Below are 27,529 nucleotides of genomic sequence, written 5' to 3'. Positions count from 1 at the left end.
CAGGTGCGCACATGCGTGCATACCCGCTCAGCAAGACACTTTGGTGTTATCCACACATACACCTTCCATTTCTTGCCTTTACCTAGCCTACCTGTTGACACACCTCTTTCCATGATGTGTAAATGACAGCTGACACATGCCACTCTGCTCCAATGAGCTTCACTTCTTTCATGCATACCCCACTCATGATGTCACCTATCTTCTACTCTGTTACTGCCCTTATCCTACTCCTACACTCCACTGACTGTGCTCATTTGCTATGTAAACTTGCAATTCACTATCCTAACCCTCCTTTGCATAGGATTGCCTACTAATGCTTGGTTACATCTCTTAGACTGAGCTTCGCCCCTTAGCAACCTCTACTCGGTGGCCATGTTGTCTTCAGCCTGCCAGTCCCTTGCATTGTACATTAACAATTTAAATAAGATTCACATTTGTGGGTTTTAATTTTTAGTTTTCTGGTTTTTAGAGTGCAGCCCATTTGCGTGGTGCTGCGCTATGCTTAAACATCGGAAATCGTAGAAAAAAAATTTTTTTTTCATATTGCATCGGGAAACATTGCCAATGGCCATATATTTGGCCATTGGCATGCTTCTTGCACTGGATGCAACTTTTATTTGGAGCTGTCATGGCTCCGTTTTGCTATTTGCAGAATGGTACTCAGTTGTCAACTGAGTACATTTCTGCAAATAACACTGCTCTTACTCGGACAGGTTCGGGTTTCCTGAATCGCAAATCTACCTCATTTGCATGCCTTTCGCGTGCAATTGAGGTAATTTGCATATCCCAGCCCTGTCCGTGTAAAAGCCGTTTTTAGGAGCTCTCTTGCATGCCCCTGCAGGCTGTTCCTGGATCGCTCATCAGACACGATGGCTGCATGGAGTCTTACTCTACTCTTAGACTCCGTGCAAGCCATTGTGAATCCGGCCCTGTATCTACGTTTGAACCAATTAATGTTTAATATTTTCAGTATCTATGTTCTTGTCGGAGCTTTTTCCTTGGACCTCCACTGAAAATGGGCTCTTTTTGGCCCAGTGGACTTTCCTGGTAAACAAATGTAATAAATAAATAAATAAATGTTTACATTTATGAGCATGCACTAATTCGTACAGTAGAGGAAAAAGCAGAGTAATTTAGGATTGATAAAAGTGTGCAGCAAAGCTACACACTTTCCCATATCTGCTTAATTTGTATGATGACAAATGGGCAGAAAAGCAGGGTTTTATTAGAAAATTAGGGAATAAAAATTGTAGAAAAATTATCAGCAACCTTTGCTATACTGATTATCCTAAATATCTAGATGAAAAAAAGAGTGATCTGAAGATCTGCTTTCAGGATTTAACAGCATAGTCTCAAAATTGCACCTCAATCTGAAGAAGAAAAGAATACTGACAACTGATAAAACTAATAAATGTATTCCTGATGGTGAAGAAATAGAAATATCAGATAGCTTCGCCCAGCTTGGAACATAATCAATAATAAAAACTCAAACAGTGAAGGAATCTGACAACAAATCTGTCTAGGCAGAATAACCATGATGGACTTAAATAAGACCTTCAAGTAGAGAGTCATATCTTTGTGTATGGCAATTTGATTTGTTCAGACTGTGGTATTTGCAATAACATTACATGGATGTGAAAGTTAGATGGTGAAGAAACAAGAAATTAGTACCTTTGAATTATGCTGTTGATGAGAAATACTGTATATATCTTGTACTGGTCAAAAAACAAATCAATAAATATTGGAAGAGATTAATCCTAAATATCCCCTAGTGATGCACATGACAAAACTTTGACATGTATACTTTGGATGCATCATGCAGAGAGAAATACCATAAAAGGTAACATGCTTCACAAGATTGAATAATGTAAAAGAGAAAGACCAGCAATGCAATGCAATGGATTGATACAGCAGCTACAGTGATGATTGCCCCCCTGTCAGTGATTACTTGTCTCACTGAAGACACAGCACACACAGTTTAGGGCAAATATTTATGGAGTCTTCATGTGCTTAGATTGACTTGATAGAAAGTTAACAAAATATCAAAAACAACAATGACAAGAAGAAAAATGTGTTGATTTTATATGACTGGGGTTGGATCTCAATGATTTTGGGTTAAGTGGACCTGGATGCAAAAAACTCAATAATGATCCCTCTCATGAAGACCTTTTGTAGTTAGCATATTCTATAAACTGGATATGTTACCAAACTGCATAAGCAGAACATATAGTTAAATCAAGGTAAATCTAGTTTAATGCAGCCAGGGAAGAGAAGACTGTCATAGAAGTGTACTTCTGAACATCTATTTCTATAAATTCCCATCATGCACTGCTCTGAGAGAATGTGCCTCGGGAGCTGACTCCCATCCATTGCTAGAACTCACCTGAAAGAGATGTGGGTCTTGTAAAGTTAAAATTGCCAAGCAAATATAAAAAACCTGCTATTGCACTAATGATATTCAGCATACTAAATCTGATTTCATTGCAGAAGTAAAAAAAGTACCTAGTTATTTTGTGTTATGCCCCTTGATTAAGAACTTACAGTCGTAGCTCTCTGTAATTCATTCAGATTTGGTAATTGCTGTCTTCTCTGAATTATTCTTATAATTCAGAATAATTATTATCTTCTGAAAGAGATGTGGGTCTTGTAAAGTTAAAATTGCCAAGCAAATATAAAAAAAACCTGCTACTGCACTAATGATATTCAGCATACTAAAACTGATTTCATTTTAGCTTGCAGAAGTAAAAAAAGTACCTAGTTATTTTGTTTTATGCCCCTTGATTAAGAACTTACAGTCATAGCTCTCTGTAATTCCTTCAGATTTGGTAATTGCTGTCTTCTCTGAATTATTAAATACTCCCTCCCTTAACATACAGCCACAGACTAAACCCTATAGTATAACTCAGAACAGAATCATTAGAAAAATGAAACATAATGGAATCTTAATACTATAATGGTTTCATTGCACCTTTTCCAGATGGCTGCTGTGAACAACTGACATTTTGTAACATCCAGGGAAGGAAAGTCTTGTTGAACATCTTTTGTACTAATTGTGTCCTGCAGTTCTCTTCACTGCTCTATAACTGAACACTTACTCAAGTGGCTAGAGTGACTTAGAATGCACTGAGAAATAAATGATAAACTGCAAGAATGTATCTTTTAGAAACATTTGACTTCCAATTATTTTTTCTTTACTAACAACATGCATCTTTATTTAGCCACAGCATACAAATGTGTGTTTTTGGTACGTCCCACCAAGTATACGCCACATGGAAGATAAAGAAGAAAGAATGAGGTGCCTAATGAAGGTAAGAATAAAATATGAAAGATCAGTCTGACCTAGAAGGCAGAGTAATTTCTTAGCATGTAAAATGCAATATTCTAGAAAAAAGAAGTACTAAAAATATGCATCTAATTTTTGTGTAGAAGTCAGTGCTGCAAATTGTTTTTACAACACTAGTATACTAAGAAATTACTTTTTAAGCAAATAGCACTATAGTAATTTGTTTTGATAGTTCACAATAATTATTATGCCCATGTGAATCTGAACTGACACATTAGTTTTCAGTACCATTTGGTGATTGCTGATTATAAGATTAAATTATGAGTAATGAATGATCTGCACTAACAAGAAAGTGCAGTTACATCATCATTTTACAGAAGTAGGAATGACAAAATTAACTGTTAAATTGAATTATCAGCAGGTTACACAGACTGATACTGTATAACTGTATATTCATATACTGTAAGGTTTATTGAAACAAGCCGACCAAGCACTACTGTTGAGATTATAACATTTTCTTTATACCACAGATCACTGTCAGATATGCTGCACTTCCTCAGCTGACTCAAATTACAAAATGTCCACCAGACTTTTCTTTCACAGTAATTTTATCTAGTTTCAAAACTTTGTCCTTGATGAAATATTCTTTTCCTGTATTAAACCATTCTTTGCATCCTTATCTCATCCAGAAAAAAACAGTTATCAAAAGACTGAAAGGTTCTTTCATTGATAGGATAGACTGTAAATTTTTCTGCTGTGTGTTAGTCATTTTCCTTTACTTTTTTGTTTCACACAAGCACAGTCTGTTAAGCTAATTATATTTGTTTACTCCATATTTTTTTCTGCACTTGCAGATGGTGTGTTCTAAAAATATTACACTGTTACTATGTTAGAAAGGAGTTTTACCAAACTTCTGTTACTGTGAAGGAAATAATTTATACCAAATTATATATATTTTTTCACATTTTATATATTTTTCTATCAAATACATGTCATACCTCCCTTCCTAACTTCAAACATGACCTGATAGTGTACCTCCATAACAACCCTTTATGTATCTGTTATCATCCTACTTAACCCATCCCTCTCCACATACCCACTTCACCACTAAGTCTGATCTATAAGACCTTTTTCCTCTTTCTATAACTTACTTTATCCAACTGCTCTTCTTTCTGTACCCTCTCTCTAGTTCACTACATCCCTTCTCTACTAGTATCTTCTTTTTCATCGTTTCCTCTTCTGACCTATGGTCCCTTGTGCAGTCACCCCTCTCTACTTTTTACTCTCACTCTACTTTTCCTCAATTCTGAAGCCCCTGCACTTAAATATTTCTTCTTCTAGCCACTAATCTAATTATACCTTGTTTATTTTCATTATATTACCTACAACCTTAACTTCCTTCCTGCTTACCTGCTGGATTTATTATTGTTGTTTCTCCTGTTACAACCTATTACTACACTTTTTGTATATATAGCTATGTACTATTCCATTGAGCACATTGTGTTCTTCTTATCCATTGCATCTATAATTTTGCTCTTTAATATTGTTAATTTGTCTCTATTTGTATGTATTTGTATGTCTGGGGCTTTTCCCCTCGGATCTCCACTGAAAAAGGGTAAATTCTTACCCAGCTGGACCAACCCGGTTAACAAATGCGAAATAAATTACTATAAGGGAAAACAGTTTCCCCTTATATAATTCTTTCATCAACTACTTTGAATACATTCATTCTTTACTTGCTATTTTTTTTCTTTATTTGTTTGTTTGTTTGCTTAATTTAATCCATCCCATTTGGGTGCTGACTTATTACTCATATTAGTACCATTACATCAGGTGGCAAGATATGTTTTTACCTGAAGGACACTTTTTTTTTCAATTTAAGCATCTGATATCACCTTATATTTTATAGATTGATTGATTATTGTCTGTGTGAAATAAGAATAATAAATTAAAATGGACAGATTTTGTTCACATAGTGTTACACTAACATCAGAGTTGTATCCATTTAGAAAGTGATTAGTGTGGGTATGCATGCTCTTCAAATTTTCCCTTAGAACTAGCTGGTTTCTCAGTAGTAGCACTCAAATCTGAACCCCTGTGACTAGCCCTTGCTCTAGAACCTGCTGGAAAGCACTAAGAAGCCTTAAACTGATACAAGCACTCAACTCTCCTTGTTAATAAGGAGAAATTAATTGTAGGCACTTAACAGCCTTTAATTGCAAAGTACATTGCAAATGTAAGGGAAAACAGCTCTTGTACTTTACAAAAAAAGCACCTAAACCGGCATGTCCAAGGGTCAGCTTCCGGTGATTTCTCCTGTCTACCTGGTGAATCTGGGCATACTTGGGCAATGCAGCAACTGCCTCATGTACACAGACAACCCTCTCATCCTACCACCCAACACTACAACCTGCGAGAGATGCATTTACATAGCCAAACTGGAAGCAAAGCTCTCTCCAGCCAAGATTGTGCTAGACAGTCAAGAGGAGAAGGTTAACACCTGCACTACATCTCAAGCAACACATAGCCCTTCAAAACCCACACCATCAACACCCACACATTGCAACACTAAACCCACATATGCAGAGGCCCTTAACATTAACCTGTCCAAGCAACAAGGACCTCTAAAGCTGAAATGCAAACAAACACCAGCCGCAACCAAAGTGACACATAGCTCACAACACCAGTGTGCTACCCAACAACAGCCCCTAAGGTAAGACAACGTACCCAACACTTTAGTCATAGGTGACTCTATAGTCAGGCACACTGATATCCCACTCACCAGGCTGAACAAGGAGAAAATTACAGTCAGCTGTCTGTAGGGTGCCAGGATCTGCCACATAGCACATGCACTCAAGTCACTCCACAACAAGTACAAATACAACTCTGTCATTGTCCAGGTTGGAGTGAATTACTTGAGACGTACCTCCCTGGACTACATGAAAAGAGACATGGAAGAGATCTCAGATCATGTGGCCCAAGCAGGTATGATCCTAGCCCTGAGTAGCATCCTGCCTTCGCCCAGAATGATACCACAGTATAAGGACAAAATGATTGACTTCAACAATTGGCTAAGCTTCTGGTGTCATTCAATGGGGATCCAGTATCTGTCTGCCTGGGACGACATGATCGACAAACCATGATGCTTTGCCAGAGATGGTCTGCATCTGTTACCCCTGGGATTCAGGTTACTGGCTAAAGCTCTTGCCACCCCTATAGTGCCTTTTTAGGCAAGGTTCAAAGGACAAAACCACCACCGTAACAGATACAAGTATGCAAAATCTGAAGGTAATGCTATTCAATGTTAGAAGTCTAAATCTCAAAATGCACTCTCTTGAGGCACTCCTAAAAATGGAGAACATTGATATCTGTGCAGTAACTGAGACCTGGTTCAAGGCTCCAGTGAGCACCCCTGCAGTACCAGGCTACAACTCTTACCACACTTTTTGGCCACCAAACCAAGGCTGAAACACTAAAGGTGGAGGAGTGTCCATATTCACCAAGGATACTCACATCTCCAGGCTAGTTTCCCAACATAATGCACCTGAAATTCTCCAGGTGCAACTAACACTAGGTAAGACAGCAATCCAAATTGTAGCTTGCTACAGATCCCCCACCATGCCCCAAGATTATCACTACACCTTTCTAAACATACTGGAAACTATTAAGATACAACCAGACACCCTAATACTGGGTGATTTCAACTACCCTGCCATTAACTGGGAAAACTACTCGGGTACCAACACCTTTTCCCAACGTTTCTTAGACTTCATAAATTCCAACGCCCTGGATCAACTAATCCATTGTCCTACCAGGGGCTCCAGTATCCTAGACCTGGTCATTACCAATATGGGAGATAGATGCTCCACACCAGTGGTCACCCACTCATTGGTCAGGTCTGACCATAAGCTAATTACCCTTGACATCCACATCCCACAACCCCCCCCCCCTCCACCCCCAGTAAGGAAACCTTTGTAAAAAACTTTTCCAAACCCAACTTCATGATACTTAAGTCAGGAGTGACAAACTTCATGACACCCATGCAGACAGGAGCTGAAAGGTCGATTGCTAAGGCACTGTATGAGCACATCCACTCGTGCATGAATCGTGCCATCCCAAGTAGAACTAAGACGCTCTCCTCCAAAAAAAGGAAGCCAATCTGGTGGTCCCCTGCCATAAACAAACTATACAACAGAAGGAAGAAACTGTTGCAGAAAAGAGGAAAATCCCAGGATGCAAAAAACGCCTTTACCAGCCTCAGTAAGAAGCTGATATCCCTCATAAATCCTGCAAAGCTAGTTACAAAAGTAAAATTGTCAAAGATTCCAAAGACAACCACAAGGCATTCTATAGTTATGTCAAGAATCTAAATGGCAATTCTCAGATCTGCTCTGAGCTACAACAGAATGACATTAAATATACTGATCCCAAGGATATTGCCAATATCCTGGCAGATCGATTTAGTGCCAACTTCACCCCCCTCTCACCCCCTAAAGGGCCCATCTCAATACCAAAAGATTGCCAAATTCTGGTAATCACAGCCACACTGGTAGAAACCACACTCTCCAAAGCTAAGAATACAGCATCCATGGGACCAGATTACATCCCAGGCTGTGTACTACATGAACTACAAAATGAACTGGCACCTCACCTAAGTGTCATGTTTAATCATAGCCTCACCTCAGTCTTCATTCCCACTGAGTGGCGCACAGCTACAGTTATCCCACTCCACAAGGGGGGATCCACCTTGGATCCTGGGAACTACCGTCCCATCAGTCTGATGAGCCTGATCTGCAAGGGCATGGAACACATTATCATGGAACTTATAAACAAAGACATTGGCAACCTTCAAACACTGGACCCCATGCAGTTTGGGTTTGTGAAGGGCCGATTTTGTCTCCTGAACCTGATTGACTTCTTCGAGTCAGTCTCCAGAGCTGTGGACAAGGGTAAGGCAGTCCACACAGCCTATCTGGACCTCGCCAATGCCTTCGACACCATCCCCCACTCTGGAATCATAGATAAACTTACTAAGCTGGGCATAAATCCCTATGTCACTCGATGGGTTGCCAACTGGCTTACTGACAGAACCCAGACTGTAAAAGTAGCAGACTCCAAATCCAGCCCCAGACAAGTGACAAGTGGAGCACCTCAGGGTTCAGTCCTGGGACCGCTCTTGTTTGGCATCTACTTCTCTGAAGTACAGGCCACCACTAAGGGACTCTGGCTAACAAAGTTCACAGATGACTGCAAACTGGGAGCCATCATTGAATCCCCAGATGATGTGGATATTCTACAAAAGGGCCTTACAGAAACAGATGCTTGGTGCCAAAGGCTTGGGCTCAAGCTTAATGCCAAGAAATGTATAGTTAATCCCTTTGGGAAAAACCATGTACCCATGAATTACCACATAGGTGGCAGTACACTAAACACTGAAAGTGTGATGAGAGACTTATGGATGCAGGTGGACAGTGGTCTCACCTTCGATAACCACATCACCACAACAGTCAGGAAATCCTTCTATGTGGCACATCTCATCACTAAGGGCTTTTCATCCAGAAAAAAGGAAGTCATTGTCCCACTGTACTCATCCCTCATTAGACCCATTATGGAGTACAACACCCCATTTGGTATGAACCTCACAAGGCATCTGCAACAGCTGGAAAGGCCGCAGAAATACCTCACTAAAAGAATCACAGACCTAAAGCAGATGCCGTATGCTGACCGTCTAAAACAACTCCAGCTATACTCTGTGGCATATCATCTACTCAGAGGCGATCTCTGCTTAAAATACAAGGCCATGTCAAACCCAAAGCTGTTGGACATGCTCTACTTAAAGAAATCCAATCCCTCAGAGCCACATGCTCCAGGGATCTAAACCTTGTCATCAAAATGAACAAAACATGCTGGAGAGATAGGTTCCTGACCCAGAGACTCCCCATACTCTGGAATAGACTGCCCATACATGTTAAGCAGAGTGCCTCCTTGGCCCTCTTCAAAAGGAACCTTGACGATTGGCTGGGAGATAGGAAATTCACCCCGGGGATCATGTCAGTCACCCTGCTAGACAGGGATCCAGGGAAGTAAATATTGTGGGAAGAAATATCCACGGAATTGTTATGGCTAAGCTTGAATAGGCCCTAGGGCCGATAGCCTAGTACCAACCTATGAACCTATGTATGTGCATGTGTGGGAAGTAGTTTATGTGTGAAATCAGCTGCCTTACTGGCATTTTATCGCAGAGAAATTATCAGATGTGAGTTAGGCATGAGGTTGTTTGTGAAATAGTGTATTATACTGGAAAAATTAGTTTCAGTTTATCATGGTCAAATTAATAAGGTGACCTAACCAAAAGGTGTTTATTTTTTTCAGAGGCGATAGCAGATAAAACAATTAGCCTACTTTCTCTTGTTTATAATTTAACAGTCACAGATGGTGGTATGGTTTGTTTATCAAGGAAGCTGAATATGCTATTGAAGGGAGAGTTTATTTTACTTGATCACTGCCAAAGACATGAGATGCACCCAGTCAAAAGATGGTAAATGGAGGTGTTGGTTAGTCTTTCTCTGAAAGCATCTGACAACAACTGTGACATGATTGCAGTTAAACAGCTGTCATGTGGGTGTCCATGTTTGTGTGTGTGTGTGTGTGTGTGTGTGTGTGTGTGTGTGTGTGTGTGTGTGTGTGTGTGTGTGTGTGTAAGAGAGAGAGAGAGATAAATAGACAAAGAAGCAAGCCAAAATACATTATTTCAGGCAGAATTCACTTGATTACTATAACATGTCAAAGGAGCATCCAGGAAAAAAGGGCAGAATAACAGATGAGATATACTGAAGCCAAAAAGAGGTAACTGAGGGAATGTAAAGTCAATTTGCATCTGAAGATAAGTTACAAGTGCCACTTGAGAAGAAATTGATCATGCATTTAGATTGTCAGGAGCAAAATGCATTAAAGTGGTTTACCAACATTTTGCACTTATTTGTTTTACTGAAGAATCTAAAAGTAAAACTATCTGTAATGTCTAAAGGAACAGAACTAATGATCTTAGCACATTGCTGTACTAAACAATATAAATCATTTTAAAGGAGACACTTTTGCAGGGCAGCTTTTCCACTCCACTTCCTCATCTCTATATGTGCACCACCTCTAAGTATGCACAGACTTAGAGACGGTAGAAAATGATAATGACATGAAACTCACCTTTTCCCCACTTTTCTGAGTTTTGCAACCTCATAGCACATTACAGTACCTGCAATAACACAAACTTTGAGATCTGACACTGCCAACAAGCAATCACACCTTTATATATATGGAAGGTTTTGTGCTACAAGTGAAGAGTGCACAATTAAGAGTGGTATTCCTGTATTTACATGTGGGGGAAGCAGAGGCGGAATTCTACTTATTTTACATAGAAGTAGAATCTGAAGATGTTTTCACATCAAGGATGTTATAGATTCATATAGATGGATGGATAGATGGATGGATGTATAAATAGATAGCTGGATGGTTGGAATGATATATTGATAGCCAGGAAGACAGATGAATTCATACACCTATAGCTATATCTATATCTAGCTATACAAATAGTTTTTTTATAGATAAGAAGACAGCTAGATAGGTCTTTAATTGATTCTGCTTAAAATATGTGCAATCTTCAATATTCACTGAATGACATATAATACTATTCCCTTTGACATCATTCTAAACTGCATACATTTTGTTCTGGTTTTAAAATGTAAGTGCATCATTTTCTAATACTTTCATGTTAGTCTATTACTCAAAGAAAAGCACTGGCCTTTAGGAGACCCTGAAAGCCAACAACATTAATGATTGCTTATAATGATATTATTACACAGAGATAAATATGTACATGTCCAATAACTTCAGGTTACCTTCTGAGCAAACATGGTTTCTTTCATTCACTTTGAATTAAAACCCAGATAGAACAATTGAGAGATCTTGTTTCTGTATTACTATTAAGCATCTTCCTAGGATCGATCTGCTTAAATCGTCTTAGCTTGCACAGTAGCAGCTCAGTCACATTAACCTGTAAATGGCTGCTTGAGTGTCCACATTTTACTCACTCTAAGGTTACTGCGCATAAGAGGCAGGACAAGCATGGCTAAGTACTGGTACACTTGCCCTGCTCTTTCTTCAAGTTGCACTGACCTGACACCACCTGTAACTGTCCATCACATGAGTGTTACAGCCCCACTTTACTCTGAAGTGACCAGCAAGGCATACGCAAATGGCAGTTCAGTACATTATTATTATCAAGCTGCTGCACATTGGGCTTGAGAGACCAGAGCTGATAACTACAACACATTCTACTAAAGCAGGAAACTCAGAATATATATTTTATGGTACAGATACAAAATTTATGACATCCTGATGGTGGCATGAGGCTGAAGACAGTTACAATAAGCCCGAAGAGTCAGTGAAGATAGGGAAAAATATTATGTGTGGGTCTGCTCTTGTTTCATGGGGAGAAGATGAGGTTGGGAAACAAACACACAAAAACAAAATTATTTGCATACCGTGCATGGTTGATATATGCATGCATGCACGTGTGTGTGTGTGTGTGTGTGTGTGTGTGTGTGTGTGTGTGTGTGTGTGTGTGTGTGTGTGTGTGTGTGTGTCTGAGTATGTTAAGGTTGTCTTTTATTCTGCTGACTGCATTAAATGTGAGCAGGAAAGAAAGTGTTCAAGTTTGCCACTGTTACTATAAGTGTCAACATGAAGAAGCCAGGAGCCATTTAATTCCCTTTCCTTCCAACTCATAGCTAATACTTACATGCCAGCACTGGTAGTGTTAGTGCTACTAGCCTCCTGCAAGCTGCTATGCAGATGCAGTCTGTTTTTGTAGGCCACCATTTCCAGTTTTTAGCTCATCCCACCTACAATCTTCACTATAAATCAGTATTTTTCATGTAGGCCATAAATGGGATCAAAAGACCAGACATGTTGAATGCTGGTGATTGAAATGAATATGGTGAATATTCAGGGTTGTATTGAGAACTGAAAAGGCAGTGTGAAAAGGCTGCTTCGATAGTAGAAGGTAAGTTATTTTCCCCTTGCAGGCAAGGAGCCCAGATTGAATGGGTAGTGGACATCTCAACATACTTCTTGGCTATCCTGGATTTTGCTTCATTTTTTGCTCTTTCCCCATAAAAGTTCTGATTTTTCTGGTAAATTACTGCAGATTGCAGTCAGTCCGTAATACCAGGTATTAGAATTTCATACTTCTCATTCATAAGAAAATGTACATTGATATAAGATCTGTTGTTCTATTAACTTTTCATATTTAAAAACTTTACCTGATTTTTTTCCTCTTCTCTCCCTTTAGCTGCCCATCAGCTGCCAACAACTCCTCTCCTTATAAATCAGGTCTACCTGGCCTGCCATAACATCCACTGGACTCAACCCAACCCACATCTGGGGTCAGTGAAGAGATTGAGGGTGCTGATGCCATGCCATACTGCTGCCTGGGAGTGTTTTCTAACCCCCACTACCTCACCAAGCCAACCTTTGCCATATCCAAATTATTTCTGTCAGCAGATGTACATGCACTTCAGAACATGCGCATCCTCTGACGAAGCAGCTTACCCACTTGTAGCTAAAAGCTCACTAGGCTCTTAGTGCTGCTATACTGCAGTGAGCCTGGGTTGACTCTCATCCGCAAGTATGGCTGAGTGGGCATTGGCTGCTGACTACCGCCATCACCACCTCAAAGCCTTTGCAGCACCTGTACTGCTGGTCAAACACAGACCATATAATCACTGTAATGGTTTTATCTTTCTCTACCCCAGACACACTAACTTTCCATGATTCTTGAGCAAAGTAGTTGAAGGCTGTGTGGTAAATTCAGACTAATGTATGTAGTGAAGTAACTTGGACAGTGATGTCTTAGAATGTCCCTGATTTTGCCTCATTTTCCATCTGTTTCTTGTAAATTGATTGTTTTTTGGCAGATCATTAATGACTGTATGCAGTAAGCAATAACATTCATTTCAGTTTCAATCATCATATCCCCAGAAAAGGCATAATATGTTACTTTAGCAACTTTCTTTGTATGTAACAGCAGCATTTAAAATCGATTCCTAGTTTAAACCATTTGTCCCTGATTCTTCCTCAAAGAGTTTGGCAGTTATTTGAATAAATTATTGTGTGTCCCTTAATTTATTAATATATTTTTATTATTTCAGAGTTATACATCTGAGATGTACACAAAGTAGTTATAATTGCTGTGAATGTTTGTGGAGGAAAATGACTAACGGCTATTTGCTTATTAACTTGTCTTGGAGGTCTATTGTGATTTGTGTGAAACAACTTTTGAATATTTTAATGTGTGGCTTTAATTTTATGTAAGAAGACTGAACTGTGTTATATACCCATTTTTATCACAGTCAGATGCCTTAAGTGTACACAAAAGTAGTTGCATCTGGGGGTTAGGGGCAGGGACGGGGGGCTGTCTGTAGATGAAAGTAACTGATTTTCTTGTCATTCATACAGTTTAAACAATCACTGACTTGACATGGCATAACTAGAGTGCACATTTGTGTAGATAAAGATGAATACTTTAATGTGGTTGTGTGTTTTGTGAAACAAACCTGAAGCATATTGCAATTAGCAGTACTAGTAGTAGCAGTAGTAGTTGTATTGTTATTATTATAATTTTACCACAGTCAGACATCTGAGCTAAACACAGTAAAGTGTCCGTAACTGATTTATATGGAGGTCATCTGTGGGTAAAAATGACATGGTCCTTCTGTTTAATTACTGTTAAACAGAAGTCACTGATCTGGCATGGCAGAAGTAGAGTCACACAATATATGCAATTTGCTGAAATCAGAGCAAAACTTTATACCTTTGTGTATGCAGTGGTGGGGCGGGCTGCAGTGTTTTTAAAAGTAACACTTAAGGAATTATTTCTTTTGCATTTTATCACAAACATCAGCATTTCACATGATAAGTGTACATTCTTGGTGGTCTGATCGAAGCTGAATGTGTGTGAAAGTAATTGCTGACTGGCACAGTGGACAAAGAAGAGCACTGCTATGTCATAATGATTGTCTCTAATTGAAGGACTGGCTATGGTTCTTCTATGTAGCATCTGCATGCCTCTCTGTTTCTGTACAGATTTTATTCATGTGTTGTGGTTTCCTTCAAACATCCCAAAGACATGCTGTGAGTGTGTGTTCTTATAATGTACCTGTTGGTAAATGTGCAGCATGTGCATGTATTTGTGAATCTTGTGATAGACCTGCCTTGTCATGGGGGGTGTGACTATGTGAGTGTGTGTGTGTGTGTGTGTGTGTGTGTGTGTGTGTGTGTGTGTGTGTGTGTGTGTGTGTGTGTGTGTGTGTGTGTGTGTGTGTGTGTGTGTGTGTGTGTGTGTGTGTGTGTGTGTGTGTGTGTGTGTGTGTGTGTGTGTGTGTGTGTGTGTGTGTGTGTGTGTGTGTGTGTGTGTGTGTGTGTGTGTGTGTGTGTGTGTGTGTGTGTGTGTGTGTGTGTGTGTGTGTGTGTGTGTGTGTGTGTGTGTGTGTGTGTGTGTGTGTGTGTGTGTGTGTGTGTGTGTGTGTGTGTGTGTGTGTGTGTGTGTGTGTGTGTGTGTGTGTGTGTGTGTGAGTGTGTGTGTGTGTGTGTGTGTGTGTGTGTGTGTGTGTGTGTGTGTGTGTGTGTGTGTGTGTGTGTGTGTGTGTGTGTGTGTGTGTGTGTGTGTGTGTGTGTGTGTGTGTGTGTGTGTGAGTGTGTGAGTGTGTGTGTGTGTGTGTGTGTGTGTGTGTGTGTGTGTGTGTGTGTGTGTGTGTGTGTGTGTGTGTGTGTGTGTGTGTGTGTGTGTGTGTGTGTGTGTGTGTGTGTGTGTGTGTGTGAGTGTGTGTGTGTGTGTGTGTGTGTGTGTGTGTGTGAGTGTGTGTGAGTGTGTGTGTGTGTGTGTGTGTGTGAGTGTGTGTGTGTGTGTGTGTGTGTGTGTGAGTGTGTGTGTGTGAGTGTGTGTGTGTGTGAGTGTGTGTGTGTGTGTGTGTGTGTGTGTGTGTGTGTGTGTGTGTGTGAGTGTGTGAGTGTGTGAGTGTGTGAGTGTGTGCACAAAAATAATATCAGCTTTTATGTGGAAGTAAAAAATGTTAACAAGTCATCTTTTAAAAATATGGCATAAAATGTATCAGAGACCAGTGAGGTAGGCACTGTTCTCAGGTATTATTTACATAGCCTGGTATGTAAAAAAAACTCTAAAATGTACCTAAGAGCACCTGCAACCCCAGACCCTTGGCTTAATTTAATTATTTTTTCCAGAGTTATTTCAGTGCAGTTTCGCTAGTTAAGGTGTGTTGAAAGGACTTAAATTATTTCTTTAATATTGATTTTTGTTCTTGTCATACCTGGATAAAATGTTTTGTTTAAAAAAGCTATAAAATGCACCGCATAGCATCTAGAAAGCTATGGCTTCTACCAGCCTCATAACCCCCAGACTCCCAAATTAAGTCATTTATTTCTTCCACAGTTATTACACTGCAATCAAGGAGATTTAGGTTGTGCTGAAAGTATGCAGGAAAAAGATGACAAAATGTGTGAAAAAGAAAAAAATATTAAGATGGTAGCTGGCACAAAGGGTTAAGAGTGAGAGCTGTAGTTCCTGTGATACTGGGTTTTGATTTCTTCAGTCCCCATTTGCTTACTGTGTGAACATCGAGCAAGTTGCTTAACCAGGCAGTTCTTAGGGGCTAGGCTACTCATTGGTTCCCTGGATTGTACATCTAGTAACTACTTAAACTTATGGTGTAAGGAGATGTAGTGTAGCTAGGGCGGAGTGAAGGGGGCAACTGGGCTGAGCGCAAAGTGATGGGAGATGTAATCAGCCGATCCTGATCACTTTTCTAATACATATCAGCTTTTAAAAGCCAGTATTGCATTTGAGGACAAACCTGAACAGTGTAATGCTCCTTTTTGGTCTAAACTGTATATACTGTTTGCTACACTGTAGCAAGCAGTTTGCTATAGTTTAAAAGCATTTTTAACTGAGACCTGAGCATTGTAGTGTTCTCTGAAGGGTATAAACTGCAACAGTTTAAAAGAGCAGATTTTCTTCTTTGTTTTTTAACTAAAACCTGAGTGCTGTAGCACTTTTTGCAGTGTATAAACCGTGGCAAGCGGTGTGCAACAGTTTAAAAGAAATAAAGATTGTTTTCCTTTTTCTTAAAACTAATGCTGGGCAAGAGGAAGAGGGTTGCATGTCGTGCATCTGGCCAACTGGTTGATGTGTCAGTACAAGGAATAGGCTTCTTTTTTTTTCTGCTCTTCACTTGAAGAGCTGGGGGGTACAGACTGGATACTTTCTACAGGGTGGGGAGCTACATCCTGGTACAGACACAAGGTGCAGGTTGAGCCAGCTATACCTTTGGTGAGGAGGCACTAAGTTGTTCTGTTTGAAATGACATTCCTGACTCCTACATGATACTGTTCCTAGTTATGAGTCATGTATTTTCTCAAGTGTTTGTCTTCTCACTTTATTAGAAACTATTATTTTGAATATCAGTCCAAGGGCAAATTTTATTTTTTCTTGAAATAATGTCTTTCCTTAACCATGATTTTTTATCTCACCATCATTTGATTAAAATGCTAAGAACATTAAAATACACCACAGAGTATCTAGAACCCTATGTCTTCGGGGGTCCAACTTCCACAATTATTATGGTACTCTCTTAGTCACACTCCCTGTGATGTCATATGCTTGGCCACACCCTGATGCCTCACTTTAGAGAACTGAAAAGGGGGAAGCAAATATGTATACAATGGATCTCAAATGAGAAGTTTGCACAAAACTACTCTAATTAACAAGGCAGCATGCAGAAACCAAAATTATATACACTGGAACATTTTAATGGAAAAGCCATTATTAAAAAAGTTTCAAGGCGATTAAGTTGGACTGTTATGTAGAAATGGCAAAGTAAATGGAAATAATATTGTTAGGAATGATAACCATGTTGGAAGATAAAAAAAGTACAGTGACAAAGCTTTTCCTTATGTGTGGACATGACACTTGCAAATACATTAGGCAGGTGAAAGAAGCATAAGAAAACATCGCATTAACCAGTTTATCAATTTTCAAGCCATCTGCACATGTGGAAAATTTTGTGTAAGCAAAAACCTCTATAATAAAGCTATTCAAGACAAATTTGTGCTTTATAAAGCATTTGTCACTTAGGAGGTCAGGATAACATTTTTTAATTTACGGGCATACAGCAAATGTTTAAAAGAAAATAAAGTCATGACATGAAAAACAAACTAAATAAATATGAAAACTAAATGCATCTACACATTAAGAAGTAGAGTTAAAATATTTTTGTAAAATATGATAGATAACTCCTTAGGAACGCCAGTAAAATAAACATATGGTATTATACTGACATCTAAAGGTGAAAGTGGGTTATGGTATATGCATTTCTATCAATTGAAAGCAACTGTTCAAATACAGGCTTGCCATGCTCTGCGAAATATTATGAAAGATACTGTGAGATGATATATCTGTAAAAAATTAACTTTGGTGATTATATTGGCATATAAAAGTTTCTTAAATCTGTACTCTACAGCGAAATTCTGAAGTTATCAGTAATGTCATTGTCAGTTGGCTTTAAAAAAGGTGAAAACAGATCCTTATTGAATGTCGACTCTCATAACGACAACAATGAAAAAAGACCAAAACGCAGAGGAAGAGCAGATATCCGATATCACTCTTCTCCTTTAATCTTGTTGTTGCAAAGGGGCAAGTCCCCCTACACATCCTCAAACGTATATATACCAGTTCTGGATTGCTATACCTTGGAGAAAAGGGAATATTCCGACAAATGGCCATCTCAGACTTGATATTGCTAGTCTGTTTTTTGTCTATTCAGTCTCTGTATTTTGAGACTTACTGAAGTGGGTCATGACATTTCAAATTGCTACTGAAGAAACAGTTGTTATTTCGAATAATGCTTTTTTTCCTGAAACAGGTACATGATGTAATATTTGTCACTGCAGTTACAAAATAGCAGTTTATAATATCTGTTTAGACTTATTTGATGACCGATGTCTTCCAAGGCTCTACAGTGAATTTATTTTGCACTCACTGCCTTAACTTTAGCTGGAATTTAGTGAAAGAAACTAGAAACTCAGTGAATTCTCACATAGATAAAAGGAGGACAGGCAGACTCTGCCGGGAAGGTACCCCAGTCAGGAGCTAAAACCGAGAATCAGGATTTGTGAGGCAGCAATGCTAACTACTGCACTAATGTGCCCCCATAAAAGATAAATATATAAGATTACAATGTCACTCCATATAGTTATCATTAGGAGTGTATAATAAAACCTGTCCTACATGCTGTTTGGCCTTTTCATATTTATTACAGTATTACTATGGGCAGCAATCACACCAACATCAACAAACACACTTTAATATAGTGCCACATTTAGTCACCTGGTATGAATCAATATTAAATCTGTCATTTGCAGTAACTGTTTTGAATATGGTCACTGCTTTAGTAGTGTAGAGGGATAAAGCTCTGAGTACAGCCCAGTTACCCTGGGTTCAATTAGTATCTTGGGTGACTGCTGAATTGACTGGGAGGATGGGTCTACACATCCAAGGAGGTAGGGTAATGTGTGGATGGGACTCACAAACTAATAAAAGCTACCTGATGGAGGCCAGGAAGCCAGTTCCAATGACCTTAGCTGAAGAGGGGCAGCTTGTTGACAGTAGCACCATGTGGAGGTCTGGAGGCAGAGTAGCATAGTCTGTTCACTCACTGTTCCCATATTACTTCACAGGATTTTCACCGAACACTTCTTCAAACTTGTACCATCTTAAACTTTTCAAAATTCAAGCAAATCTATAAAACTGGTTAAAGCCTTGACTATGACCTAGACGACCTGGGTTCATCTAGTCACATGGATGCTGGTACAGCTGGAAAGAAGAGACTGGGAATGAATGACCGATGGGTGGCTTCAAGTCAGATGATCACTCATGTGCAAGTGGGGGTTTCTGTGGCACTAAATTGGTAAGGACCACAGATGTTAGCTTGGTGATCCTAAGATTGTGATGGTAGTCCTTATTAGCATGTGGACAGACTTGCATGGAGGGGATATAACATGCCTTGTATTAATGTGGATGTTCATGTTAGCCACCATGTATGCCATTAGATCCTCATTAGAAACACCTCCATTGTTGGGATGCCTATGAGGCCATAAGCCACCTCCATGGCTGAATGGATGATGCCTCCCACAGTCATCTTACACCTCCATGCTGGGAATACCCAGTACATGGAAGCAAATGAGCTCAAAACCAATGTGGTGAGGTTTGATGACCAACCATCAGTGAGGTAAAAAGCAGTTAAATAAAAACCAAATTAAGTACCCTTACGAATACAACAATAACATGCAACAGCACTGCTTTGAATGCCTGGTTTTCTAGAAGGCATGATCTTTCAATAGTGGTGTGATGCCCATGCCCTGGCCCAACAATCAAGGAAACTCAATCCTCACCACTGACACCAGAGAGGGTGACTCGTAGAAGAGGAAAGGATAACTAATACACACAGTAAAGTACAATGTCCCTTAAGTGCACACAGAGATCACAGTCAGTCTGGGGCTGGTTGCTCCCTTGCTCACCAGGTCCCCAATAAGACTCCCCACTGGCACAGCTATAGGGTCCAGGTCTCAGCATAGCTGGGCAAGCTAAAACCTGCAGTACCCTCTCTATCCAACCAGTGCTTCATGTCCCTGCCCAAGTAGCTGACACACCACACACACACTTTGAGAAGAGGTTATACAACCACACAGACCCTCCTGGGAAAAGGCTGGCACAGGTTCTCCAGCTGTGCCCCTATTACCCAGACCATACGGTAGTAATTCCTTCCACCACACAGCTAATAATTATCAGCTACCAAAAGGCCCTTATAAGGGCGTCCAATTATTACTGTCCAATATTAGTCTGGGGATGGTAGGGGTGGTCTTCATGTACTTCATCCCACAGGACTTCCACAGACAAACCAGCAGGTCTGACATAAAATTGGCACCTCTGTCAGACAGTATTTCCTTTGGAAAACCTACCCTGCTGAAAATCTCTGGCAAAGCATTGCCACCTTCTCAGCCTCAATGGAGGACAAAGCCACTGCCTCAGGGTATTGTGCAGCATAATCTACAGTCACTAGGATATACCTTTTTCCTGTGGAACTTGGGGTACTCAAAAGACCCACAATATCCATAGCTACCCCCTGAAATGGCTCCTCAATCACAGGCAAAGGCATCAAAGGAGCTCTCACCTTGTCTCCTGCCTTGCCTACCTTTTGGCACTGCTCACAGGTCTTGCAGTACCCTGTTACATCTCTGAAAATTCCAGGCCAATAGAAGTTTTGCATAATACACCTCTTTGTACATTTTATGCCCATATGACCTGCAAAGGGAATATCATGGACTATGGCTAGAAGCACCAGATGGTAAGCTCTAGGCACTACCAACTGCTGTACTCTCTCACCTTCTAACCCTCCCTCAAGGGTCCACTCTCTATATAGTAACCCTTTGTTCCAGTATACAGATTCCCCCTTCCCTTGAGAATCAGATGCCTCCCTAGCTACCTGCCTCAGGCCTTGCAATGTATTTTCTGAGAGCTGAGCCTGTCTCAAGTCTCTCTTTGTAACCCTTCCCAGCTCCCCTTCCACAGGAAGTCTGGGATCCTCTGACAGCAGTGCCTCACTGCCTGCCCGGGTACTTCTACTCACTTCTACCTTTGCAGTTACCCTGTACAAGGGAACATCAGTATCCACAAGCAGCTGTGGCTCACATCCAGTCTCACTGCTACAGTGTAGCTCACTCCCTGAAGTAACCACCTCAGCAGTTCTGGCTGCAAGTATGCAGTCTGTCTGGGTCTCCCCCGGGTACCAGACTTACATGCTTGTCTCCTAGCCTCACTGCATGTAACTGCATAAATACATAGTACTGCCCCATCCAAATCCTTCTCTCTCAGTACATCTGCAGGATGGTAGTTCCATACCCCTGTTGTCTCAAGACAACCCACTGTTGGCATTTTGTTTTTCTCACTTACTGGCTCCCTCGCCTTTGGTTCCTCACCTTGCCTCCATGGAAATCTATATGCCACATTTATTTATTTATTTATTTATTTAACATTTGTTGACCGGGAATGTCCGACTAGGTTCCACAGAGCCTGTTTTCAGCGGAGGCCCGGGGAGAAATGCTCCAGATGCATGTCTTTGGAATGGCCCCACTGGTTGCATTCAAAACATTTAACCCTAGCTCCTGGATGTGTATCTGTACTAGTGGCTTCCCCTGCTACTGGCAGATTCTGTTGGGGCAGTCTGTGCTGCCCACCATGGGTTCTTTTAGTCCCATGAGCAGTACTGAGGGTCCCTTTCCTGTGCAGGGCTGCCCTGCTTGCTAGATATAGGTCTCCCTTCTTCCCCAACTCCTCTGAAGTAGCACACTGTCTATTAGCTAACCAGATGTTCTTCGTGTTTCACTGTTGCAGTCATAACTGTAGGGTGCTCCTGCCGGCAGGCAGCCCGAGGTCGGCCAGAATCCCAAAGTCTGGGTCCGGCGTCGGCTGTATAGACTAGAACCCTGACGTCAGTACGCTTTGGTACATAGCCCTCAGCCGACGCCATCTTCTCTAGTCTTTCTTGCCGTGCGGTGGAAAGCAGCTCGCAAGTCATTGGTTGGCGATTATCGAACAGCGTATTTGGTTGTTGTCGGTCCGAAGTTCTTACTTCTCTTCTCAAAGCTAAGTACCCCGTTGGGGAATCTTTTTCTTGTTCCTCCGATGTCAGAAAAAGTTAATAATTGTATAGCGTGTGGGAAACAAATACCTCATAAAGATTTCCACTCTTACTGTCTACCTTGCTTAGGCCCTGACCACGACGTTTCTTGTTGTCGGTTCTGTGCTAGGTTCAACTCTCGTACTATCAAGTGCAGGTACGATTGGGCTTTAAATTATTTTGGCAGACGCTTCAATTATAGAATGTCGTCGGACACTACCGGAGTCCAAAAGAAGCGCAAAGACAAAGACAGGCCGCCGAGGTCCAAACAGGACTTGTTGCAGCTGGAGCCAGTGTCCGGTTCGGCTGTCGTCAGTGAGGCGCTTTTGCAGCCCCTGTCGTCTGCCACTTCTGAACCGATGGCCGATACGGACTCCCATGGGGAGCCATCAAGGCCCACTATTTTAACTGCTGCAGGACCTTCGGACGTCGCTCCTTCAGATGGGTCCGGAACCGCTGTGCAGGTACCGGCTTCTGAGGGGGTTTTCAGGCCTACTCACATTACAATTTCAAAGGCAAAGGCAAAGACAAAGACTCCTGTTAAGTCTAGCTCAAGCTGCTTCTGAATCCACTCCCAAGACACAAAAGCAATTATTGAGGATGGCTGAAGATTTGCTTACAATGATTAGGGGTTCTCACCCCCCTCCTGAGAAAAGGCCTCGACAGGATGTTACTCTGGATTCCTCTGACCAGGCTTCTGTATCTTCTGTTTCTTCCTCAGATCAGGACTATTCCTTTCCCCCTTATGAGGATTCGGATGCTGAGGACTCTTTACCCTCGGCCTCTCCGCCTGAGGATTTTTCTTTTGGGGAAACCCTGCATGAGATGAGGGAACATTTTCATTGGGAGGGACAGGAATATTCTGCTTCCAAGAAGAGGCTTAGAGAATTTCTTCTTCTTCCTCAGCATAGGCCTTTAGCTATCCCTCCTGTTTTGGACATTGTAGATGATGCTTTTTCTGAGGCTAATTTGAACCCTGATTCCATGCCTCCTGCGCCTTCTAAGCCTGATAGATTTTATAGGGTTCCTGACTCTCATTTATTTTTATTTAAAAACCCTTCTGCGGATCCTGAAACTATTTCTCAGGGCTCTAAGGCTGCTAAGGTTGCTACTTCTAAAAATCCTATTCCCTCTGAGAAGGATTCTCGTGCTTTAGACAGGTGGGGAAAAAAGGTATATACTTCTGCTACCCTGTCTGTAAGGGCTTTAAATTGCCAGTTTCATATGTTTAAATATCAGCAATTTCTTTTGTCTGTTTTAAAGCAAAAGCTTGCTTCCCTTCCTGCTTGTGCAGAGGATAAGGAACTTCAGGATGTTTTGCATGCTACTGAACAGGTTAACAAGCATAGCTTACATTGTGGTTTTGATGCTTTGGATGCTTCTTGCAGGGCTGCTGCCTCTGGTACTGTTATTAGGAGACATGCCTGGCTTCGTGAACAAAGTTTGCCTGAACAGGTTAAGGCTAAGTTATTAGATGCCCCTGTTCAACAAGATGTTCTTTTAGATCTAAGGCTGAGGAAGTTATTAAAAGATGGAGGAAAAGGCAAAGTCTATGCAGACTGTAAAAGATTTCTTGCAAGTTCAGCCTCCTAGATTTTCCAGGAATTGGCCCTCTAAAATTGGTCCTTTCCCACGTCTGACAGGCCTCAAAGGGGAAGATATAGGGCTCCAGAGGCCGTGGTCAAGGCCAGGCCTCTTACAGATCTAGACAATGGACTGCTTCTTCACCTAGAAGGGGAGAAGACAGATCCCAATCTCAAAGAAAGCAAACTCAATGACTCTCTCGGTTGGGCTTCAGGACCCCTTCACCTGGATGCCCTCTCGGAGGAAAACTGTCTCTTTTTACAGAAATTGGACTCATATTACCCAGGACAGATGGGTATTGGACGTGATTTTAAAGGTTACAAATTCCACTTTCACACTTTGCCAAGGACTCACGGTTGGCCAGATCTGCCAAAACTTCAATGGTCAGAGGCCTTAACTCAAGTGGATGCTCTTCTGGCCATGAGAGCCATAGAGCCTGTTCCACTCTCGGAAATGGGAAAAGGGTTTTATTCAAGATTGTTTCTGGTTCCCAGAAAACAAAACTCTTGGAGACCTATTCTGGACCTTTCTGTGTTAAACAAATTTTTGGAAATTCCAAAGTTCAAGATGCTTACTCTGCAACAGCTAATTCCAATGCTCTCTCAGGACGCCTGGATGGTGACATTGGACTTAAAGGAAGCCTATTTACATATTCCCATCAGACAAGAACGCAGGAAATTCCTCAGGTTCAAGGCAGGTTCGAGGCACTTTCAATTCTCTGTTCTGCCCTTTGGTTTATCTACTGCGCCCAGAGTCTTTACCAAGTGCCTGGCACCAGTAGTGGCTTACTGCAGACTTCAGGGGATCCAGATTTACCCCTATTTGGACGACTGCCTTATTCAGGCAGACAGCAAAGATCTTCTGCTTCAACATCTGGACTTTGTTCAACGTCTTCTCCTCCTACTGGGATTCTCAGTGAACATAAAAAAGTCACATTTGATCCCTTCTCAACAAATGGTATTCTTGGGAGCCCTCTTAAATACAACCTTACAAAGGGCCTTCCTCACTCCAGAAAAACAAATTCAGCTGGCTTCTACTTTCAACACATTGGCAACTCTATCTCAGCTCACTGCAAGGAAATTCCTGCAGGCTCTGGGCTACATGGCTTCCTGCATTCTGTTGATTCCAAACGCAAGGCTTCACATGAGAAAGCTTCAATGGTATCTGAAAAGTGTATGGTCACAGCATTACCACGATCTGGATATTCTGATTCCTCTGATCCCCTGCCTTCAGAAGGAGTTCCTCTGGTGGTCCAGGGCATGCACTTCAAACGAAGGAAAACCTTTTCGTCTTCCTCAACCTACTCAAATCCTAACCACGGATGCTTCGGATTATGCTTGGGGAGCACACTTTCTAGACAATTGCCAGCAGGGAACCTGGACAAAGGACCATCTTCACTGGCACATCAATCTGAAGGAAATGTTGGCAGTTCAAAATGCCCTTCTAGCCTTCAAGAATCTTCTACAACCAGGCCCTCTGCTAATTCGCACAGACAACACCACGGTCATGTGGTACATCAACAAGCAGGGGGGTTCTCATTCATACCCCCTTTGCAGACTAGCTATGGGTTTATGGGACACAGCTCTAAATTTGAATCTACATCTCCAGGCTCAATTCATTCCAGGAAAACAGAATCTCTTAGCAGACAGCCTGAGCAGAAACATTTCAGATCCTCACGAATGGATGCTAGACACCAACTTGTTCAACAGGATTACTGCAGTTTGGGGATGTCCCCAGATAGATCTGTTTGCATCCCATCTCAATCATCAGCTGCCTCGCTTTTGCACCAGGTCCTTCCACAAAACAGCTTGGAGAGTGGATGCCCTGTCCTTCAGCTGGAGAAGCCTTTCAGCTTATGCCTTCCCTCCTCTTCCTCTACTACCTCGGGTATTACTGAAAATAAAACAGGACAAGCCCAAGTTCCTCATCTTGATTGCTCCAAATTGGCCTCGACAGTTTTGGTATCCAACTTTAAAGCTCCTGTTCTCGGGACCTCCTTGGATTCTCCCACTGAACCCTTCGCTTCTGTCCCAGCATCAGGGTCAGTTACTACATTCCAATCTCAAGACCCTTTGCCTGGCAGCTTGGCTCTTCAAAGGAATTTTATTCCTTCTAGTCTTCCCAAACAAGTTTTGGATGTTCTTTTGGAAGCTAGACGGCCTAGCACTAGGAAATCCTATGCCTCTAAATGGAAGAGGTTTTCTATTTGGATGCAGGACCGAGGTTCTGATCCTCAGGTACCTGATCTCTCTTCTATTTTGCTTTACCTTTCAGAACTTTTATCTAAAGGACTTTCTTTTTCTTCCATTAAGATTCATGCTTCTGCTATCTCTGCGCATTTCAGTTCTGATCCTCCTGTTTTTTCTCATCCTTTGGTGAAGCAGTTCTTGAGAGGGGCTAAAAATTTGCGGCCTCCAAGGACCCCTCCTGTCCCTGCCTGGGATCTTAATTATGTTTTAGAAAAACTTACTTTGCCTCCTTTTGAGCCTGCTGCATCTTCAGATATTAAGTTTCTATCCTGGAAGACTGTTCTTTTGTTAGCTTTGACCTCTGCCAGAAGGGTCTCGGAGTTGCAAGCTCTCATGGCTGTGGAACCATACCTTATTTTCCATCAGGACAGAGTATCCTTGAGGACCAATCCTACTTTCATGCCTAAAGTGATTTCGAAAGTGGCTTTAAATCAGACAATTCACCTGCCTACTTTCTTTCCAAATCCTCAAAACAAAGGGGAAAGGATTTTGCATTCATTAGATGTGCACAGACAGTTACGATTTTACCTGGACAAGACTAAAGATTTCAGAAAGTCTAACCAATTGTTTGTTTCCTTTGCCTCCAGTTCTCTTGGAAAACCTATTTCTAAACAAACTATTTCCAAATGGATTGCTTATGGAATCAGATTTTGTTACGCTCATCATGGGAAACAGTTTCCAGGTATCATTAGAAGTCACTCTACTAGAGCAGCTGCCACTTCTACAGCTTTCCTCAGAGGAGTCCCTACCAAGGATATCTTGGAAGCTGCCACTTGGAGTTCTGTGCATACTTTTTCCAAGCACTACAATCTCCCCTTGTTTTCTAAGTCCAGGGCAGGCTTTGCCTCTGCTGTCCTGCAGGGTATTCTTGCCTCCCCTTCTTCTATCTAAAGCCTCCTCCCCTTTTACACTGCTTTGGGATTCCACCCTACAGTTATGACTGCAACAGTGAAACACGAAGAACATAGTACAGTTGTGTACACCTACCATAAATGTAGATGTTCAAGTGTCTTCACTGTTGCAGTCAGGGTTTCCCTCCCTCCTATCCCCTCTTTTCCTTTTTTATGGAGTATTTGTGTTTCCTTGTTGGATTCATTTTTGGTTTGTTGGGGACTTCTGACATCTAGGGCAAGAAAGGCTGGAGAAGATGGCGTCGGCTGAGGGCTATGTACCAAAGCATACTGACGTCAGGGTTATAGTCTATACAGCCGACGCCGGACCCAGACTTTGGGATTCTGGCCGACCTCGGGCTGCCTGCCGGCAGGAGCACCCTATAGTTATGACTGCAACAGTGAAGACACTCGAACATCTACATTTATGGTAGGTGTACACAACTGTACTATCCTCATGTCCTCAGGCAAAGTGCTAAGGGCTTGTTCCCTTACCAAAAGGTCTGCCAACCCTTCAAAAGTGGTGACCTGACATCCACTCACCCACCTATGAAAATAAGTGCTCAGTTCAGCAACATATTCACATACATTTTCATCTGCCTTGCGTCTATGCTCACAAAACGTTTTTTATACATTTCAGGTGTTAGCTTAAAACATTCCAACAAGTGTCTTTTTACAGCAGTATAATCAAAACAGTCAGTGTTATGCATTTTTGCTAAA

At 41.3% G+C, this 27,529-nt stretch overlaps 1 protein-coding gene across 1 annotated transcript in view; it reads left to right on the top strand.

Annotated features, from left to right (window-relative positions):
- The window catches only part of GAD2 (glutamate decarboxylase 2), a 747,960-nt gene that overhangs the window by 677,669 nt on the left and 42,762 nt on the right, over positions 1-27,529 (top strand). Inside the window, exon 15 of the mRNA XM_044066149.1 lies at positions 3,219-3,308. Within this exon, the coding sequence (XP_043922084.1) occupies positions 3,219-3,308 (90 nt within the window). The remainder of the gene's footprint in view (positions 1-3,218; positions 3,309-27,529) is intronic.

This window comes from Protopterus annectens, chromosome 3.part0 (genome assembly GCF_019279795.1).
Source record: "Protopterus annectens isolate FY-2018-M chromosome 3.part0, PAN1.0, whole genome shotgun sequence".
NCBI lineage: Eukaryota > Metazoa > Chordata > Ceratodontiformes > Protopteridae > Protopterus > Protopterus annectens.
Note: the sequence above shows the minus strand (reverse complement) of the source record. Positions and strands in the feature narration are given on the sequence as shown.